Below are 19559 nucleotides of genomic sequence, written 5' to 3'. Positions count from 1 at the left end.
ATATGCTTTTGTGATGACTTTGCCTAGCAAAATTATGTGCATTTGCTAAGCACCTTGTACTGCTTGACGTGTGGAGGTATTTCGCTAGCATACATCCTGAAGTAAAGTTATTATTGCCATCATACCAAAGCATTCAAACTGAAAGATTTCAGAAAGAGCTTTATTTTAATGTAAAGTCCAGATCCTACATTCCATTCATACCTCATGCTTACTGAAGCTAATGGGACTTAAGAAATTACACTTGAAAACCAGGTCTAGATAACTCTTTCCTCCTACCCAACTGTGGCACATTATGAGCATATATATGGAAATAGGATCTTCCATCCACTTACTCAGGATTTAACTCAAACACTGTTCAGTTTCTGAGTACTGATAAGTGCTCACTTCTCTACTGTATAATAAAGCCAGTTCAGTAGTAGTTTGCAACACCCGCCCTATTGCAGATCCTGCACAGGACTGAGGTCTGATGAATTCTATTCAGAGAGATGATACAAAGACAAGAGCTTCAGCCCTGATGTCATCATTGTGTTCTTTCACTGGCTTTCCTAGAGGCACATCTGCAAATGACACTGAGGAATACATCTCTGTAGTGATGGAAGAACTATCTTTGAATGTCAAGAGACTTCACCGTGCCTTCTGGAAATCCTAAGGTACACTGCAATAAACCTAGGTGGCCCCTGCAGCCTGGTATTCATAGAGGACGAATTCCCTGTCATTCAGAAAACAATAACAACATGTGTTATAGGGCCTTAAAGATAGGACTGAGCAATTTAACTTCAGAGTTACTTTTACTTCGAGCAGATGGTGGGACCATCTGACTTCCAGACGTCCCTTCTAACCCATTTAAATTATTCTACGATTCTGATCTATTTTGTCCTTTTTAGACAGAGTGAAATGGTTCAAATTCAAAAGCAAAACAATTTTTCAGCTAACAAAGGGACTGATAATCTAAAACAACCTTAGGAACATATTTGTGTAACATCTTTGCCTTTCCTTAAGTGGTATAAGAAATCCACACAGGTCTTTCCTTCTTCTTGTTTCTGTAATCTGTGGTGTGCTGTGATGTGAGGCAGTAAAAAACACATCTGTAGAGACATCTTAGTTTTGGAGAAAATAAAAAAATCTGAGGTTTGCATAGAATTGTACAACCACTGAAATCAGAAATACAACAAAAATTCTGAGCAGAAAACAGAAAATTAGTAACATTATTCTTACTAAAAGAAAGATTGCTGTTGCAGTAACTGTTAAAAGTTTTCATTACAGCTAAAAGAAACTATGTCAACATAACATATTGGTTTAAACATCTTTATCCTAAAAAAAAAATCCAGGATCTAAATAATGTATTAATTTCATCACCACTGTAACCATCTCTTGTTAGGACCATGAAGTCTATCACAAAAAGCACAAAAAACCTTGACAACCAAACCAGACAAAGCAAAAATTGCCACAACCAACTGAAATTTTGCTTAATTTGCAAATGTCCAACGTGTTCCAATTTGAGGGTTTTATTTCCTGAAATCTTTTCTATATCATGGGAACTCTTATCATTATCAATATACTTATTTCACATGGTTTCATGATAGTTTCTTAAATTTGTTTGTTTGTTCGTTTGTTTGAAGTCAGACATCCTAATTTAGGACTACAGAATGGCTGTGTTCCTCCACCAAAAAAGTGTTGTTTTAAATAGAAAACTACAAAATAATGAGAATATTAGAGCAATTAACAGGGACTCCTGTTTTCACCAACCATGTAGGAGACAAAGGGATAAATTCCCTGTCGGGAAGGTTTTGAACTCTGATTGCCTACCTGTCTGCAATGAACATAGCCCAGGTGTGAGGCCATAGAGCAGGCTAAGGTAAATTCTCTCTCAGTATTTCCTATTATAGATGCTGCACTGCTACACCTCCTACAACTCCCTGAACACAACTTGAGACCGTGCAGTTCGTAAAGGAGAAAGATGTGTGGGTACAGTTTCCAACGCAGCTGGCTCCAGTAACTGCTGCCTTTCATAAAGACAGCACACAGCCAATATGCTTCTCCTGCTGTGCTCCTCGCACGGTGAAACAGACTTGCTCCGCAGTAAATTGTCACTAGTAAATTTACAGTCAGTTCCTCATCCATGTACTACATAACCTCCAAACTCCTGTAAGAGTTTATAGAAGCTGCTGGCTTCTCAGGAGCAGGTAACTGGCTATATTTCAGTTCCACAAGAGGCAACGGCTCCTGCTGAGTTACTGCAAGTGCTGTCACTCAGAACACAGACATTTTCTTTTAAAAAAAGAAAAGAAAAAAGCGTGACAGACTTCCATATTCTGCCCCTCTTCAACACCTTTGCTAACACTGTTTTTTTTGTGAGAAAAATGAAGGCATTTTCCACCGCATGGCTGGGGCATATCCTAAACACCCTAGTGCATGGGATAGAGCTTGCTCCCAGCATGCAACCAAAATCGACCTCTGGGTGTCTGTCCACCTTATTTAACTGGGTGTACACAGATTCACACAAGATGAGTCAGCTACTCAGCAACTCAATTAGTCCACCCCTGGCACAAGGTGACCACATGTAAATCCCTCTCATTTCTAACAGGTCTGTGCCATATCTGCCTTGGAAGATCTCCAATTGTGGAGATTACACCACTTCCAAACTCTGTTATTTCCAAACTATGAGCCACCATGAGAATTCTGACTACCTTGTTTCATTTTATAGGCATCTGTAGCCTTTAAGAGAAATATTACCTCCAGGTATGCAACGCATATGGATTCAGCTCCTGATTTAGATGTCACATTTAGATGTTTAGGTATCTATGATGCAATGTCTACTTATAAGCTCAGTATCTTAAGTTACCGTTGTAATTAGTAAACATGTAGTTCAAGATATCTACTTTGGAACAAGAAGAATATTGCTGTACTGGTCATGACTTTTTCCTCCATTAAGTTATAACAGTGACTTCGGAAAACTATTCATAAGCTGAGTTTCACTAATGATGTTAGCATTTTGGTCACAGGACTGGAAACAGGCTGACCAAAAAACAGCTGCAGCTGGATCGATTGTTCCACTGGGCTGAATCTTGTTTGCCAACTGTAGGTTGCACAGCTCTCCCTTACCCCTGTGGCAGACATCATAGTCTAATCACTGAATCCTGTCCCTCAGGTTTTTTATTTCCGACTGCTGAGAATTGAACCTCAGCTCACAGAGACATTAGGCATCTCTAAGCCTTCTACAAATGAATTGTTTAGGCTCCCTTCTGTACTCACTAAGGAAAAGAGGTATCTCCAGAGAATGATTCTGCTGCTGTGTGGTAGTAATTGCTTCAGAAGTCACCTGCTTTTCTTTTTTGACTACAAAATAAAAAAAGCTTGGACCATAAGTTGACACCGTGTTGGCAGAAGGCTAAAGCTTAAGGTGATCAGTCCTAAGCTCAGAATATATAAATCTCACTTTGGATAAAAAGATATATTTTTAGGTGACCTTAGTATACACATTTAAAAATGCCTCAACTTTTATTTAAACTTTAAATTATTGCAGCTTTCCATGAAGCTAGGCCAAAATGAAATATAATGGGGAAAGCTAGAAAAAAGAAAACTAACATAGCCAAGATAGGAACAGATATTTAAGATGTGTATGTAGTCAGGCTGAGCCAAAGCTTGCAGATTTCATGGAGACACAAGCATTTGATTTGAAAATACTTGATATAGCAGGGCTAGAAAGGTAAACATTCAAACAGGCAGCCACTTTTAGGAAGCAAAGGACACCCCTCACGATCCACACCATCCAGTGTGACATAGTCTTTTGTTACATAGCATAACTGAATGATTATATAGCCTTTCCTTGTTCTGGGTGGTGCTGCATACACCTAAACCCAAAAGACCTTAAATATTTCTAAAGCTCTTTGAAAAATTCCAGAAGAAAATTTCATTTTGTAGCCCTTCATATGAAACACAAAAATTGAACAGATTTTATATATGTGAGATACATATACATAAAATGTATGTGCTATGCATGTAGATTGCTCCAAGTTAAAACACTAAAAACGTTAGCACATTTTCAAATAACAGCATATGAACCTGTTATGGCTAAGCTGGAGCAGTGCATAATAACCTCTATGCTCCTAGAGGGCAAGACCAGAAAATTTTTTGATTTCTGAATCTGATTGAACACTAAATTTATGTCATTTTCCTTTAGACTGGAAGACTTAAACATAAAATTGTTAGATTTTTCTTAAAAACCGAAGTGCATGCAGCCTAGCAGAAAACCAACTTCAAGACTTTTCCAGTGGTTTTGGCCAACTATTCATCCTGTTCTAATTCAAGGTGACTGATAAAGTTTTGCATAAAGCCTAACTGTGGTTCTAACATTGAATCAGTACAGCTCTAAATTTTGTGGTTCAAACTAGTTTAGTTTTTGTGACTTCATTGCATGATTTCCATATACACTCATTTCCTTACTCATTTCTCAGCTGTCAAAGTCCAACAAGTGATAGTACAGTGGCATCAGCAGAATATCTGCCCGGGAACTGCATGGGCTTGAGACCCTTTAACCACACTCCAGGGAGACAAACATTCACAGCAGCAAAAGCTCTGTGGAACCTAAGGCCAAATTATGTGTCCCTATTTAAAACTTCACAGAAGCAATTTCTACCCAAAAAATTATCTTAGCTCTGGGAGGATTCAGTGTCCCAGCACCACTGACTGTAATTTTTGGATAGCTAATTCACGTCATTTCCTTCTGCAAGGCATTTACACAGATATAACACAAAGAGGAGAGGCAATGTTTCACTGTAACATGAAGGTAAAGGTGTGGAAGCATGGGCATAGGATTTAAATTCAAATTATTGTGTAAGGTTCATCATATTAACGTTCTACAAATCTAAGGCATTGATGAGAGTTCCTCCTTAGAAAAAATAGCAAAAAATTTGACAAACCAGTCTTCTTCCAGTAGACTTTGACCTGAAGTTGATTGTCCTGATAGAAAGGCGTTCCGATTTTAAGAAAACGAGTCGTTTTTCTTCTTTGAAAAGTTGGGTAAGGATCTACCAGTCCTTTCTGGGGTTTCCCAGCAGAAGATGCCCGTTCCTCTGCAATGTATAATGACTATGTTAATAGTGCTGAAATCGTTAATCCAAATTATCTAATTTCAATGTCTTACCTAAATTAAATTAATATAAAGAACAAACTTCATAATGGTTGAAAAGCATATAATTTGCCTGAAAATCAATTAGGAAAAAAAAATTAGACAAAGACAGAAAAAGATAAATATATTTCAATATGAAAATGCTCAATTTTACATTTTATTTGCTTGTTTTAAATCACAGTAAAACTACCAAACTTAAGCAAATTCTTTCTCAAGGTAACCATAATGTTTATACCACTTAAAAGGAAATAAAAAAGTGATAGAGAGAACTACAAGCTTAAATCTATTAGGTGTACCTCAAGTTAAAGTATTTTAATTTTACTAAATCTCTGCTTTGCTGTCCTCTGTCTGCTTCACTTCCAGAAAAAACAGGACACCAATTCAGAATATTTCTATATAAAGATCGAGAGAGAGAGTTTTGTTGTATTTCCTAGAAGTGCAGCATACAAATATAGTGAGGCAACATATTTCTGAGTATAGGGAAATTTAACGCCAGAGAGCCAGGGTCAAAGCTCACAGAGGTCTGTAGGACTAAATTACTTCAGTGGGTTACAGACTACTCTCTATTCTGACAATAGGAGCAGCCACCGAACGAAACAGAGCTTAATTCCACCGAGAGCAGAGCAACTGACAGTGCGACTTCAGCAAAATTGGCATGTTGCTTCTGGACCTACTTCCCCAAGGCCATGGAACTCCCCAAATAAAGACAGGCCATGAGTGTCATGTCCTAGATAATATTTCAGGCAATATTTTTTTTTATTTTTATTTTTCGTACTTCTCCATCTGCTTCTAAGTATTCTCAAAGTACCTCAAGCAGGACTGGCTGGCTCTGTACCTAACTTCAGTGAGAATCAGAAGATGAATTTGCATCTCCTCCAGGAGTAGTTTCCATTTGCTTTTCAATGTAAGCTATTTTTTTAACAAAATGTCCAAAAAGGCCCAAATACACTTCTCAGCAGAGTTCTTTATCCACTAAAATGCATGGTATCAGTGATTTAGGCTCAAAAAAATCTTGAATCCTTTACTTTATGGCTTTAACAGAAAGGATGTTCAGATTCATCTATAAAATTATTGAAGTACTCTACTGTAAACCAAATATGTATTCCAGTTCTTGCAGGCACTGATTTACAATCAAAAAGAAAATACTGTTTGTTAACTAAATGGATGTTTATAACTTGAACTTAACAGTCAAATACTTGAAGTATATGAGTAAATAAAAATATTGCTTTTAGTACAGTATTACTCTGGTTTAAAAAACAATACAATTAATGAACCCTTTAGTCCTAAAAAGGTCACCACAATAAAGCGAAATGAAGCACAAGCATTAGAAAGTCTATACAGATTAGACAGACAGCAGACAGATTACAAATTAATAGATAGCAGACCTTCACTGAAACTACTGATGGACTGTTTTCTGAAGTAAAAAATTCAAGGAGAGGACATATTATCCAAGCAAAATTGTGGAAGGAATTTAGATCTAGCTATGACAATGGTAGGAAAAGGGTGCCACTGGAATGGACAGAAAATGATAAAACCAGCAGTCACACGTGAGTTATAAGGTAAATGAACTCCAGTTGGTAGAGGATTTGTAAATAAGAAGTCAGATGTGATCTGCATCAGATTCTGAAAAACACAATGTTTTGTAGAGGGAAAAATGAAACAAAACCCGTCCTCTGCCACCACAAACCTATTGGTGATATAGACCATGAGAGACAAACCATTAGAGAGGCCATGGAGCGTTGATACAGCAGTACCACTGAAGGTTTCTCAGAGTAAGCACAGAATGGCACCAAAACCAATACAGTCCAATTCCCATTACTCAGATCCAGTTTAGAGGGGTTTTGTTATAGAAAGCCTTTATTTACTATCATGTTTAAAGACTATGATGATCTGACCTAACATTAGGACTAGCAAAAAAGCCTGATAAACATCATTTGGTTGATTATTCCTTCTGCCAATCTGATGTAAACTCAGTTACATGTTTTTTCTCAGAGTTGCAACGTAATCTCATGAAATGCCAGTCAAGATGACTGGACTGGAAACTAAACATCTTGAAGTTTAGTACTGAGAACCAGAACTTCATAGAAACTTCTAATTATAAGAGAGAAGACAACCAAGGGGTGGGATACATGTAAAAAAAAACCCTGAAATTTTTGCTTATCCAGCAAAGTGTGCTTTGCAGGAAAAAAAGGAAAAAAAAAAAAAAAAAAAAGGAAAAAAGAAAAGAAAAAAAAAGCAAAACCAAAAACAAAACCCAAAAGATCCGCAAAATTAGAACATCTCTCATAAATCCCAGTGACACCCTTCTAGTTGAGCTCAGTGGCTAAGTGTACTGGAATTGAAACACCCAGTTCCCACCATAGTGTTTCTTCCGTTACATCTCCTGTGTACATATAAAAAAGAAAGGAAAACTAAATGCAGTAACTCAAAGAAGCTTTTGATATCATGCACAGTCCTGCAGCCTTGGCCACTATTCTAGGGGATGACAGAACGCACACATACAATCTCTAGGAAAGCCAGTATGGAAAGGGCAGAAACTCTTACTCACATTGGGCTTCACAGCGGATTTAACACAAATTTGCCTTATGTACACACTGTGAAGATTCAAGCTCGTATTTTGGTATGGATTTCAAGTAAAGACTCAGTGTGTTGAAAAGATGAAAACTTGGCCTTCTGCTGTCTCTTAAGATGGCCCAAAAAAGTAGTAAAAATTATTTTCATATGGTAAAAAGAAGGATAATTAGGTCTATTTCTTCTTATTGGTGCATTAATATGGGAAGCAACTGTAGATATGAAGATCTGTCACAGCTAACAACCACTCTGCGTATCCAGACTGAATATGCTTGCAGAAGGGTCCAACAGCAATACCAATTGATTAGTTAGGGTGAAAGTAACTAGTTACGTTATGAAAATGGTGACAAAGTTTAAACTTGGGGTGTACTTTAACAAGAGAACGTAAATGGATGGAAAATGAAATGGAGTCAGGGCAGGATATTTAAAACTATATTCTTTAACATCTTATTATCAGAATGTTGCTGTATTAGTTAATCAGAGGCACATCAGCAGTTGGGGCAATAACTCAGTATCATGCAATTGTAGAAATCATATTTAACTAAGAATAAGAATCATGGTTTACCATTTACCATGGCTTTCCATTATCAGATTCAGATGTGAGCTTGTGAAGACCTTAAGAAGACATAACCTGACATCTAAAGATCTCAAGATTTTAATTTGAATGTGGGTCCTATGTGTGCAGTATTTTGATAATGCATTGCTTGTCAGGCATGGGACGTTTTAGATTCCCTAACAGTCGATGTTTTGTATCAATTAATGGTAGATATTTGTGTGGTCCAAGAATCTGAATTAATGGGCTACTCAGAATAGTCAGGATTTTGAAAAGCACTGAACGCTAAAACTGTCCGGTTAAGACAAAGACACAGAAATGGTTTTATTCCAGCCACTGACAAATATAATCAATATTTATACCTGTACTGCATTTTAAAAATATTAACACCGTGGTTATGCAAATGCTTCCATTTTCATTGCAATTCTTTATTTTAGGTTTCTAGGATCTAAGACAAACAATTAAGCAAAACCATCATCAATTTTTAGATAAGAAATTAATCATTAAAATGTTACTCAAGTTGAGTGAGACAGGATCACTATGCTATCAAACAGTCCATTTTAAGAAAATTATTTTTTTAAATTTGAGAAATCATTATATAAAACATACAAATTTCAGATAAATAAGAGAGAAAGCATTCAGGTGTTTGAATACAATTACTCACTATTATTCCTGGTGTCCTGAGTCGTGCTAAAATGGAGAGAAACCTTAGCACTCTTCAGGCGTATCTGACCCCAACGTGTTACTGCCTGCAGTTCTACATTGTAGTTGCTGTTGGGTTGGAGTCCTTCCAGGACCACGTAATTTTGTGCCTAGAATAGAATAAATATACAAAGCAGTTACAGTCTTACTGAAACACAGGCCCTTATTAAAAGCAGGCCTGTTATCTTAGGCACACTACTTTTTTTGAAATTAGAAAACCCATGTATAAATTTCAACAGAGCAAAATTTTCTTTCTTTAAAATATTTATTTTATTGGAATCTGGGGTTTGTGTGTAATTTTTAAAATACTAACCTTCTTGATATTTACATAATTTTGGCAATTCCTTGGCAAATATACACCTATTGTTTAGGCCAAAACTAAAAGGTTTTTTTCTATATAACAAGTTCTTTTCTTATGCCAAAATTATTTTAGCCAAATGAATTTAAACTTTTTATTTCCCAATTTCTTTGTTGGGAAAGCAATTGAAACCCTTTTCTACAGCCAGCCAGCGTGAAGACAGCTAAAATCCAACATTCAGTACATTTGTCAATTTTTTTGTTTTCAACAGTTGAAACAAATAGAAAATGAAAAAATTTTCATGGAAGTGTCTTAAATGGGGAAACAACAGAGTAGGATTATCATTCTCACTAATAATCCATAAATTAAGGCAAGCAACATGATATTGCAAAGAAGACTCAAGGTTTCTTAGTAGTATTACTTTTCTAAATATTTTAAAATGTATTTATAAAAATATCTTTCTAGCCCATTTCTCGAACAGAAAACATTACTCCACATTTCCATTAGAATTCTTTGTGCCTCTGAAGTTTGACAGTCAATCCACAGTGAAAAAGATAACCAGGTACTGCCATATGTAACACTTCAGGAATTTTCAAAAGCATTTAATATTAATTAGCTTTATTTGATTTGTCCTGAGATATTTATAACATTCACTGTAAGTCTTGGTAAACTTGTGTTAATATTGTAGTCAAATTATTTGAATGTCTACCTGAAATGATTTCATATGGAAATCATTATAAAGTTATGTGGACTAGACTACTTATAAAGGTAAAAACTGGACCAAAAAATCTTCAATTATCCTTACAAAATAAGATTTTTCACCTTTCTTTTTTTTCTTTCTTTTTTTTTTTTTTTTGTTTTCTGCATTTTCCTTTTTAGAACAAAGAGTGCTATAGTATTTGAGAGATCATTGATTAGCAATAGCATCTGGAGTGTCCTGTAGGGAAGTCTGAATCTCACTGGCATTGCTGTAGTTCCATGTGACGTGCTGCAGAAGTACAATGATCCAGGAGTAATATGAAAGATGTTGTAAGAGCCTGCCTTTTCTCTAAAATATGCCTTCACTCTTCTGGATTTCCCTATATTTGAGGTCAGAACTTGGTCCCCATTACTGTAATGTTGTGTATTGGATCTGTTTAAAAATATTTATATGTAGGATGTACCCTATGCAAAATGCCACCACAACATTAAGGACCCAGCTCAATTTTAAAGTTCTCTGAGTTCTGTGATTTGAGGACCAGCCTGTGGAGAGAAAGATCCCCTGCATCTTTAAGCTGTAGCCTCTGTCCTGAAGGTCTCTAGACAAGTGCAGCTTTCCTCAGAGACACAAACTTTTCCATGTAGTACAGTCCAACCCCACTCCTATCTTGCCAAAGTGATTTCTTAAAAGTACACCAAAGATACAATTTTCTTCTCTGTGACCAAAGATACAATTTTCTTTTCTGTGCACATTTAATTGCATGAATTCAGCACACAGCTTTCACTGCCTTTATTTCTGTCACTGTTTGGTGACTGAGGGACAGAGAGAGAACTTTAGCTGTCATTCATCACAGTGCAAGAGAACAGCCAGAGCCAAAACACAATGTTAACGTAGACGTGGGACCAAATTCTCACAACTCATTTATTAAAAGCACTGGAAACTAAGTTCAGCCTGTCATCTGTAATGGATATATATTAACTACTTTAAAATAATATGCAATATGCTTAAGGATATCACAACAGGTAGTTTTCCAGTAAAGCAATATTTGATACATCAGTCAAGAAATTCATAGGAGCTTGCTGCTATGCAAATGTATCAGATCTTTGGTACAGCAGCTTGTTTAAAGAGTTCTGGGTTTGTTTTTTCCCTTGGACTTATTCCACTACTTAATGGTTACTCTCCATGATAGTGTCACAAGTTTTATTTGCATAGTGAAAGAACAATGTGATAGATGATGTTAGGCTCTTCAAATAAAACAAGCAGTGTATCTTTAAGAAGCCTGAATTTAAAGGACAGCGTTTAACTTTCCATTAATCTCTCCTGAAAAATCTTACAGCATTTACCTGCATTTTAAGACAGAATTCTGTTTCTCTCCCTGAGTTCAGTGAAGGATAGGGATTGAGAGATCAAAATTGTCTATGGGGTTGGTGATATTAAAAACTAAGACCACTACTTTACCAGCTGCAGAAATCATTGCAATTTATCACATACTTTATACTTATACTCTATTTTGTGCCAGAAATAAGCCATATTTCCATCTCATTTTCTATTTTCTTTCTTACCCCATCAGTAATCTTCCTTCTCTTTTTTTTAGCTGGGATTACATATTTGCTGTATGTCCAGCTCCAGAAGACTTTATAGTGATGCACTGGGATATCAGGCTCTTCTGGAAGATCCCAAGTAATCATTACATTTACAGTCCCATCATTGTTTGCACTGATATTGGCAATTCTGATATTAGATGGAGCTGGTGGAGCAGACGGATCTGGAATTTTAAATAAACAAAAAGATGTTAAATTAAAAGATCATCTTCAGTAAGATGAAGATCACCTTGGTCTTATGCATTCACCAGGCATACACAAGCTGGATTAAACACTCAACATACTGAAGAAAATTCAGGCAAAAATTCTCAATAAGTGATATGGTTTCTTGTAAATTCTAGAAATTCACACTCAACTGAAATAAAAATCATGGGTTAGCATCTAATTTTGTCATCATTCTGTGTTGTTGGTAGTTCATAAACATTATGAAGCTTTATCAAAATGTACTAGACTACCAGTTTTACTTCTGTCATTCACCACTTTAAAAACATGTTGAGTGTAAAAGACTCATGTTCTACAAGTGACCTTGTACAGTCATCACAGAATTGTATGGTGGAAAAACTGAATGTTTTTTCAGTGTTGCCAGACAGTTCTCAGATGACAAAATTATGTTTCTACACCTTGAACCTTTCTTCAAAATTCTGGTATTGATATCCACCACCATGGGACATAAACACTTCCTTAGAATAAATAAAACTAAGATGTAATGATATATTGTGTTGTCATAGAAGTCTACAGGGTTTTTTTAGGACAACAAAAAGCAATTTGAATCATTGAATCGTAGAACCATTTAGGTTGGAAAAGATGTTTGAGATCATCAAGTCCAACCATTAACCCAGGACTGCCAAGTCCATTACTAAACATGTCGCCAAGCACCACGTCTACATGTCTTCTAAATACCTCCAGGGATGGTGATTCCATCACCTCCCTGGGCAGCCTGTTCCAATCCTTCACCACCCTTTCAGTGAAGAAATTCTTCCTAATCAGCCACCCCAGTGATTATTTTGCTATTCTGGTTTAATTTCTGGTCACTATCAACTGAGATATTATTCCTTCAGTTGCCTTTCTGCTGACCCTAGAGTCAGAAAGGACACCTGACAGTCAGAGGTTCCAATATTGAACCTTTTCCAATATTGAATGATAGATCCTCCTTGTGGACCTACTATATATAATATCCTGGCCTCAATTAATGTGATTCAATGGAAACTCTACAACTAAGCTCTGAAAGTCCAACTGTCTATTTACTAACTGCCTACTTTTTAATCCTACTTTTTTTTTACATGCCTGTGGTAGCCAAACACTGGTGACAAAAAAATAAGGAAACTTAAAAACCAAAATTTAAGTGAAAGTAAATAGTGTGACTTGACCTGGAAGTGTATCAGGCAGAATAAAGGAAACACAGTAATTAATGCATGTTATGAACCCGTAGCCAAGAAAAACCAATCTGATTGAAAAAAACATTTTCATATAACCTTTTCGCCAAATGAGCCACCACTTATTTGCCAAAAAGTAAAACCGGAGGTGTGCAGAGAGGATACCAGGCATTCATTTACTGCATGGTTCACCTGCATCTTTTTATAATGGTAAATGAGCTGTTAAATAAACTTTCCAGGCATACTAAGATCATCAGATAACCCCTATGACAAATGGTCTCACTGAAAAATTCCATCATTTAGTTCATGCAGACAGACACATTCAGAATTAATAAAGACAGCATTTCCCCTTTAAAGATCAGCAGATGTGAAATAATGGCTTATTCCTGTTATTTAACGGGACTCAGTTAAATAACAGTGGATGCTCCTGTTTCCTCACACATGCCATTTTAGTTAAATAGTAATGGATGCCCCTGTTCCTCAAACATATAATTCAAACTAACTTTTGGCCATAAAAGTTACAAAGCATACTTCAGTTTAATTTCTGGAAATTTAACTTAATTTTCAAAATAATAAGAATCCCTTATTTCTTCTCAATTATTTTTTTAAATCAGCTTGCAAGCCAGTTCCCTTTATTTTTTTCTGGCTTTGGCAAAGCACTGGTCTTACACTTATTTCCTCACCTGTGAAGCAGCCAACAACTCCATCCTAAAGTATACAAAGCTATTTATATTGGAAGGGATACATTTCACAGATTCATTTAATTAAATGGTTTGTACTGTTCTCTAACACAACTTGTACCAGTTAATAAAATAAGTAGACATAAAATAAAATTTAGGTACAGTAAATTTAAACAGGATCATGATTCATACATTGAAATTCTTTATTAAGTATTCATCTTCACTGTTTTAAAATGTTAGTTTGGGGTTTTTTTAATGTTATGTGACAACATATTATGGCAATAAAACATTTATAACCTGAAGTGCAACATGATCGTATTACTGTAGGTGAATTATTCAGGTTATCTCCCAGAAGTACTATGTGTCATGTATTATGTATGCATAACATATGGGATAGAATTAAAGTGTTTCAGAAAATATGTCTTCACAAATGGACAGATATAAGCAAAAACAATTCTAACCATAATACATGTTTGCCTTCATTCTGTATCTATAAAAGACTCTGAGAGACATTAAAAGTAATCTAAAAGTTCAATGAAACAGCTCTTCTGGATAAAGTGTCTTACAGGATTAAAAATATTTTGAAGTTCTATTCACCAATTTTTCATAGGTCTAAAAGCAAGTGACCGAATTTATGCTCTACTTTTCAAATATTTCTGTCCCCATAAGAATGCAAGACAGTGTTTAATTTTTCCTTCTAGAAAGTTACCAATTAACCAGAATGGAGCTTTTATATGTCTCAGAATGACAGGAATTTGGGATTTTTTAAGGTAACTTCTAACATCCCTGTTCTTCCCAGCAACATAAGCAGAAAAAGAAAACAGTAAGGAAGAACTATGTGCATACTGAAACCAGTAGGTAAGTTTCCTAGAGCACCAGCATTTCACCCTGTACTTTCTATAATTGCACAGTTTATTGAAAACATTACTTTATCAGTAGCATTTCTTCTGTGTTCACTAGAAACAGTCCAGTCAGCAGACAAAATGCCGATCCATACTTAAGAGAAAACTTAGTAGTGTTTCTCCTTTGCTATGGCAGAATTTAAATATTGTATTAAAAATCATTGGGTAATTACATTTAAGGAAAGAAAAAACATCCTCTTAAAAGGAAAATATATGTGAAATAATACAGCAATAACAGAAACGTTTTCCCGAGTGCCCCCTTTCTTCAAAGTTTCTCTTTTGCAAGCCTCACAAATATCCAAAAAAGCCTTTCAACAGGAGGAAGAGTGGTGGTGGTAGCAGTAGGAGATAGAAAGGAAGGAGATCTGAACTTGACAGACATGAAGAAGTGACACACTTGAAAGTGCCCCATTTTATAGTTTTAAAAAAGCTAGTAGACGAAGCTGGAGAAAATAATAAACTAGAAGAATGTAAGATGACAAAGGTGAACAAAACTTAATTTATTAAAGTTTTGCATTTAACCATCTGAAAAGCAACCTGTCTAGTTGTAGAGACAACAATAAAACATTTCTTGGATTTGGGGTGTACTACCTGAAATGTGAAGCTACTTGGTGAGCATTTTATACCAGCTGAGAATCTATTCCCATATTAAGAATTTCACCACCACTATATAATTTATTCATCTATTTCTATATACTTCTGTGACACCTCACTATTACAACTGACAGAACTATCATTTTGTAAGCCAAAACCCCAAGAACATTAATCTTAGCTTTCATTTGAAAGGATTGAGTTTCACCAGCAAAACAAACAGGTGAGAAGGAATAGCAGCAAGGCAAGATACTGTAATCTCTGTTATTAACACAAAAAAACCCCACAAATGATGCAAACCCCACCCTCAGGAAAAAAAAAAAAAAAAAAAACAAACAAACCAACAACCCCCACTACCCTTTCCAAAGCCCCCCCTCAAAAAAACAAAACCTGATAAAAAAACAAAATCCAAAAAAAACCGTTAAGAGCATGCTCCTGAATAATGCATGCCTGCCAGTTAACAGGTAAGAGATTAGTTGGGTTTTTTCCTGCATTATTGAATGGAAAAGTCATGCTTGTACAAGGTGCTTTGTTATGCTTATGCCTATTCAGACACTGAAATCAGTATACAACTAGAGCTGAAATACTTCAAGATCTAGTAACTGATACTGGATTATAAAGCTTATATACATAAGGTGTTTGTTAACCTGACTACGAAGCTCAACTGCCATTCTGCTAACTTATAAAGCTAATAGCCATTCTGATCTTAGTCTTCATGTATCTGTGATCCCTTTGACTGACTGCCCACATGTGTTATTCAGATACATGAACATTAAATTACTGGAATGGAAACTATTGCCAGTTTTTCAAATGTAAAGTTCTGAAATTTTATATAGACAAATTTATCTGAGTAGTAAATCAAATTCTTTGGTTTGCAGATACTAGTTGCAGCTTTCCTTTGCAGTTTATACTACAACTCAAATAAAATAAAGTTGTTATATATATACTAGAATTTGGCAAAGGCAGCTGTCCTCAAATCCGAAAAAAATCTGGTCTCAGCAGCCTGACAAGTAAATCACTTCTCGCTGCTAGAAATGATAGCTTCATTAGGTCAAGGCTGAAGCTGCTGTTCCAGCACACGGAGTAAGTACTGCATTTGTCTGGATTGTATCTGGCTTGAGTATACCCAAAGGACTTAAATTTTTGTCTTACTGGCTACTCAGCCATCACAAGCAAAACTCTCTCTCCGGTCCCCAAAAGGGAGGATTCCTTGCTGCAAATAAAAGAAAAAAAGAAAACCTCACATCATCACCATTTCAGAATGCACATCTTCCCACACTCGTATTTGTAAAGTGAATATATAGTGAAAGGCAATTTACATTTTACAAAATTATTTCAATCAATAGGATCTGGAAGCACTTCTGCAACGTTAACAAAACAGTATGGGCAAGCTATACACAAAGATCACATCATACACTGCTGCAATGCATCCACTTTGGCTACAAATGTGGCAACTGTAGTGAAAACAGTAAATGACTTGGAATATATGTCAGAGAAGGAAATAATGACATTGGAACCATAAATCTCATTCTGAGCTGTAAAAGTGATAGCAAGTTTGACTCTAATTTAAATCCCTTTTTTATGGAGCTTTTTTTCTAACTTAAAATGGATCTCCCATTGCTATCTTTTAAACATTAGCCCTTCCAACTCTAAAAATCTGCTGAAGCTGCTCTACAGACAAGTTTCCAACCATTAAACAGTTCCAAGGCATAAGCGGGAGGACTGGCTTTGCCCAATGGAAATGGCACACATAAACCAGCTGTGCAACAATATAAAAAAATCATTGGTCCCACAGGAGCAACAGAAAGAATTTTATTACCGGGAGTGGGTGTCTGTTCTGGTTTTTCTAACGCTCAGTAATGTATGCATGAAATCACATCCAGCGTAGTACTTATGTGCTGTGAAAACAGTGTTGTCTGCTTCCTTTTGCTTAACAATTTATCCTGTGTGTGCTAGCAACTGCCTTCATGTTGAAGATAAAAACCTTTAGCAGAGGTAGAAGGATGGAATGGTTTGGGCTCATTGTGTTGATCTTACAGCCTCTTCTTGTCTCAGAAACTGGCACGGTACCTAACTACAGAGCAGCAAGATAATATTTTATATGGAAAAGCCCAACGCTGATCCCTCTAGTTAACTGCAGTCTCTGTTACTGAGTTCATTCTCCTCATAAATCATAAAAAGCTAGAAAAAAATAGCCTAAAAACTCTTACCCAAATGCAACAAATTAAAAATTCTATGATCAGTGCCAAACAGCTTCTGACCAGTTGGGTTAGGCTATCTGGTCCCACATAATGCAAGAAAAGCACAGGTAGCTTTTCATCCAAGGAGACCCATTTATGGACCATAGAAAAAGTTCTCTCCCGCTTCCAGAGAAAATGAAGCAGCTTGGAGAAAGCCAATTGAAATATTAAGAGAAATAAATTTGTACCTTTAGGGATCAAAAATGTTCTGCCAGGCATTCTGTTAGCTTTATTTATTGCTGTTATTGCAAATTGTTGCCACTCAGTTAAAGATGAAAAGGAAAGCACACACAAATTTTAAATCCTGAAAAGTGAAGTGGAAACCACTGTCAATATAGCAGAAAGTTTCAATCAATTTTAACTAACAGTATCAATCTGAAAATCCATGCACAGAGTCCTACTTCTAGGACAGAAGTCACTCTAGTAGGTGCAGTATTCACTTCATCTTCTAGCCAGTCTGCTCCAAACGGACAGGAATAGACTAAACTGTGTTTCTTGAAATTTCAGAATCACATTTTCGCAAAATGAAGCATCATTTTGATGACACTGTGAAGGGTCATGCCATGCCAGGCAAGCACATGCAAACCTTTCATTTCCTTTATAAAAAAGAAAGAAACAGTAAAAAAAAAATATGTATCTTTCTGCTTAGGCTGTATTTCATAAATTATCTCAGCTGTCACTCTGATTATTTATTATTTACAGATGAATACCATAAATGAACACATAAGGCAGTACAAAAAAGTTAATAAACCTTTACCTCAAACGTTTACAGTATCAGAGCTTCAAAAGCTGCAGTAGATAAAACCTCAAGACACAACTAGATGAAGAACTGTAAGCTGAAATGCTTTATGAAATACTTGTTTTCCTGTTTTTGTCTTTTTCATGACTTGGAAATTAAATGAATTTGGATAATAAGGAGCTTTATTTAGTGAAAGAAAAGTTAATGGAAATTACATACCTCAGAAGACAACATTATTTTGAATAAAATAAAACTTCACTTTTCTGTGCCTACTCAAGAGATCATACTTTTTGCATTTGCAAAAACACACAAAATAGTATTAAACAGTACTGTGGTAACCAGACAAAAAGTCTCTCTCCAAGTAATTGCAGTACCAATGGTTTTGAATGCTCTAACTGCTTAAAATATTTAGTGACAGAGACTTTGCGGTGCCATACTCTTCCCTGGATTCAGATTATATATCATGTTTGTCCTCCTTGAGAGAAAATACAAACTCAAATAATTTGCTAGTCATCATAACTTATTAGCAATTGGTAAAAGTTCAGCATCTTCCATGAAAAACTGTCTTAGGAATTGCTGTCATGTTTCCTGAACAAAGGGTTTCCTTTTGAAGAAAATTTCTGTTAAGTCTGACAAAGATAATATTTTCTCGGTCTTGGCACAACAGGGTGAAGTGACAGTATGCGAACTGATGTGAATTTCCGTCCACACTTCACACAAATGAAGCACAGTCAGTCAGCAACCTTCCAAAGGTGACGTGCCAAAGTCCACTTTCCTCTTCCAAATTAGAGGTTAAATGTGCCTGCAGGGGCTCAGCAGGGGCCAGGAGATGCTGGCACTCCAAAAACGAGGCACATCTGAGCAGCAGTTTCTTGCCTCTTTGCCAGGCAGGGGCCACCACTTCTCACTGAGCTCCAAAGTAGTAACGAAATGTCTGTTACCACTATGAGTACCTACTTGGGGACACAGAGGCCAAGAGATACTGATTGAAGCATCCGAGTATCATTCCCAACGATTACCACCTAGCAGTGTCTTCGTGTGAGTCACCTAGCGCATCTACATTTTGTCTGGTGAACGCGGTATCTTTATAATAACCACTGATAATACCAAAGCTTCTAACAGTCAACTGAGCTGCCAGAGTAGGATGATTTTGGCTACAAAGCTGATAGCTAACTGAACTCCCTCTTGTTTGTCTGGCAATTCATGATTCTCTGCCAAGGACTGGAGTTTAGATTTGAAAATAGTAACTTTGATTGATAGAGAAGCCTTTTGAAAACACTGGCTGTATACTTTCTGCCACTATCAAGATCCCATTATTTTTGTTTATTAGGTAAGTGCATGCAGAGGTACTGCTGGCTCCCACTCTCCTTGTCACAAAGTCCTAAATGCACCCTCCACCTCCACCAGCCAGACAGCCGTCAGTAGTTCTCAAGGAGAGCAAGTGCTTCAGGGGCAGCTGCAGAGACCACAGAAAAAGAGGA

The 19559-nt window shown here is 36.3% G+C and overlaps 1 protein-coding gene across 1 annotated transcript in view; it reads right to left on the bottom strand.

Moving 5' to 3' along the window:
- ANOS1 (anosmin 1) overlaps positions 1–19559 on the bottom strand; it is a 140279-nt gene that overhangs the window by 26036 nt on the left and 94684 nt on the right. Inside the window, exons 7-9 of the mRNA XM_037377503.1 lie at positions 11515–11717; positions 8917–9064; positions 4920–5072 (exon numbers count right to left, since the gene is read on the bottom strand). Coding sequence (XP_037233400.1) covers positions 4920–5072; positions 8917–9064; positions 11515–11717 — 504 coding nt within the window. The remainder of the gene's footprint in view (positions 1–4919; positions 5073–8916; positions 9065–11514; positions 11718–19559) is intronic.

Source organism: Falco rusticolus, chromosome 2 (genome assembly GCF_015220075.1).
Source record: "Falco rusticolus isolate bFalRus1 chromosome 2, bFalRus1.pri, whole genome shotgun sequence".
In the NCBI taxonomy this organism is placed as follows: domain Eukaryota; kingdom Metazoa; phylum Chordata; class Aves; order Falconiformes; family Falconidae; genus Falco; species Falco rusticolus.
The sequence above is the reverse complement of the archived record's forward strand: the minus strand, read 5'-3'. Positions and strand labels throughout refer to the sequence as shown.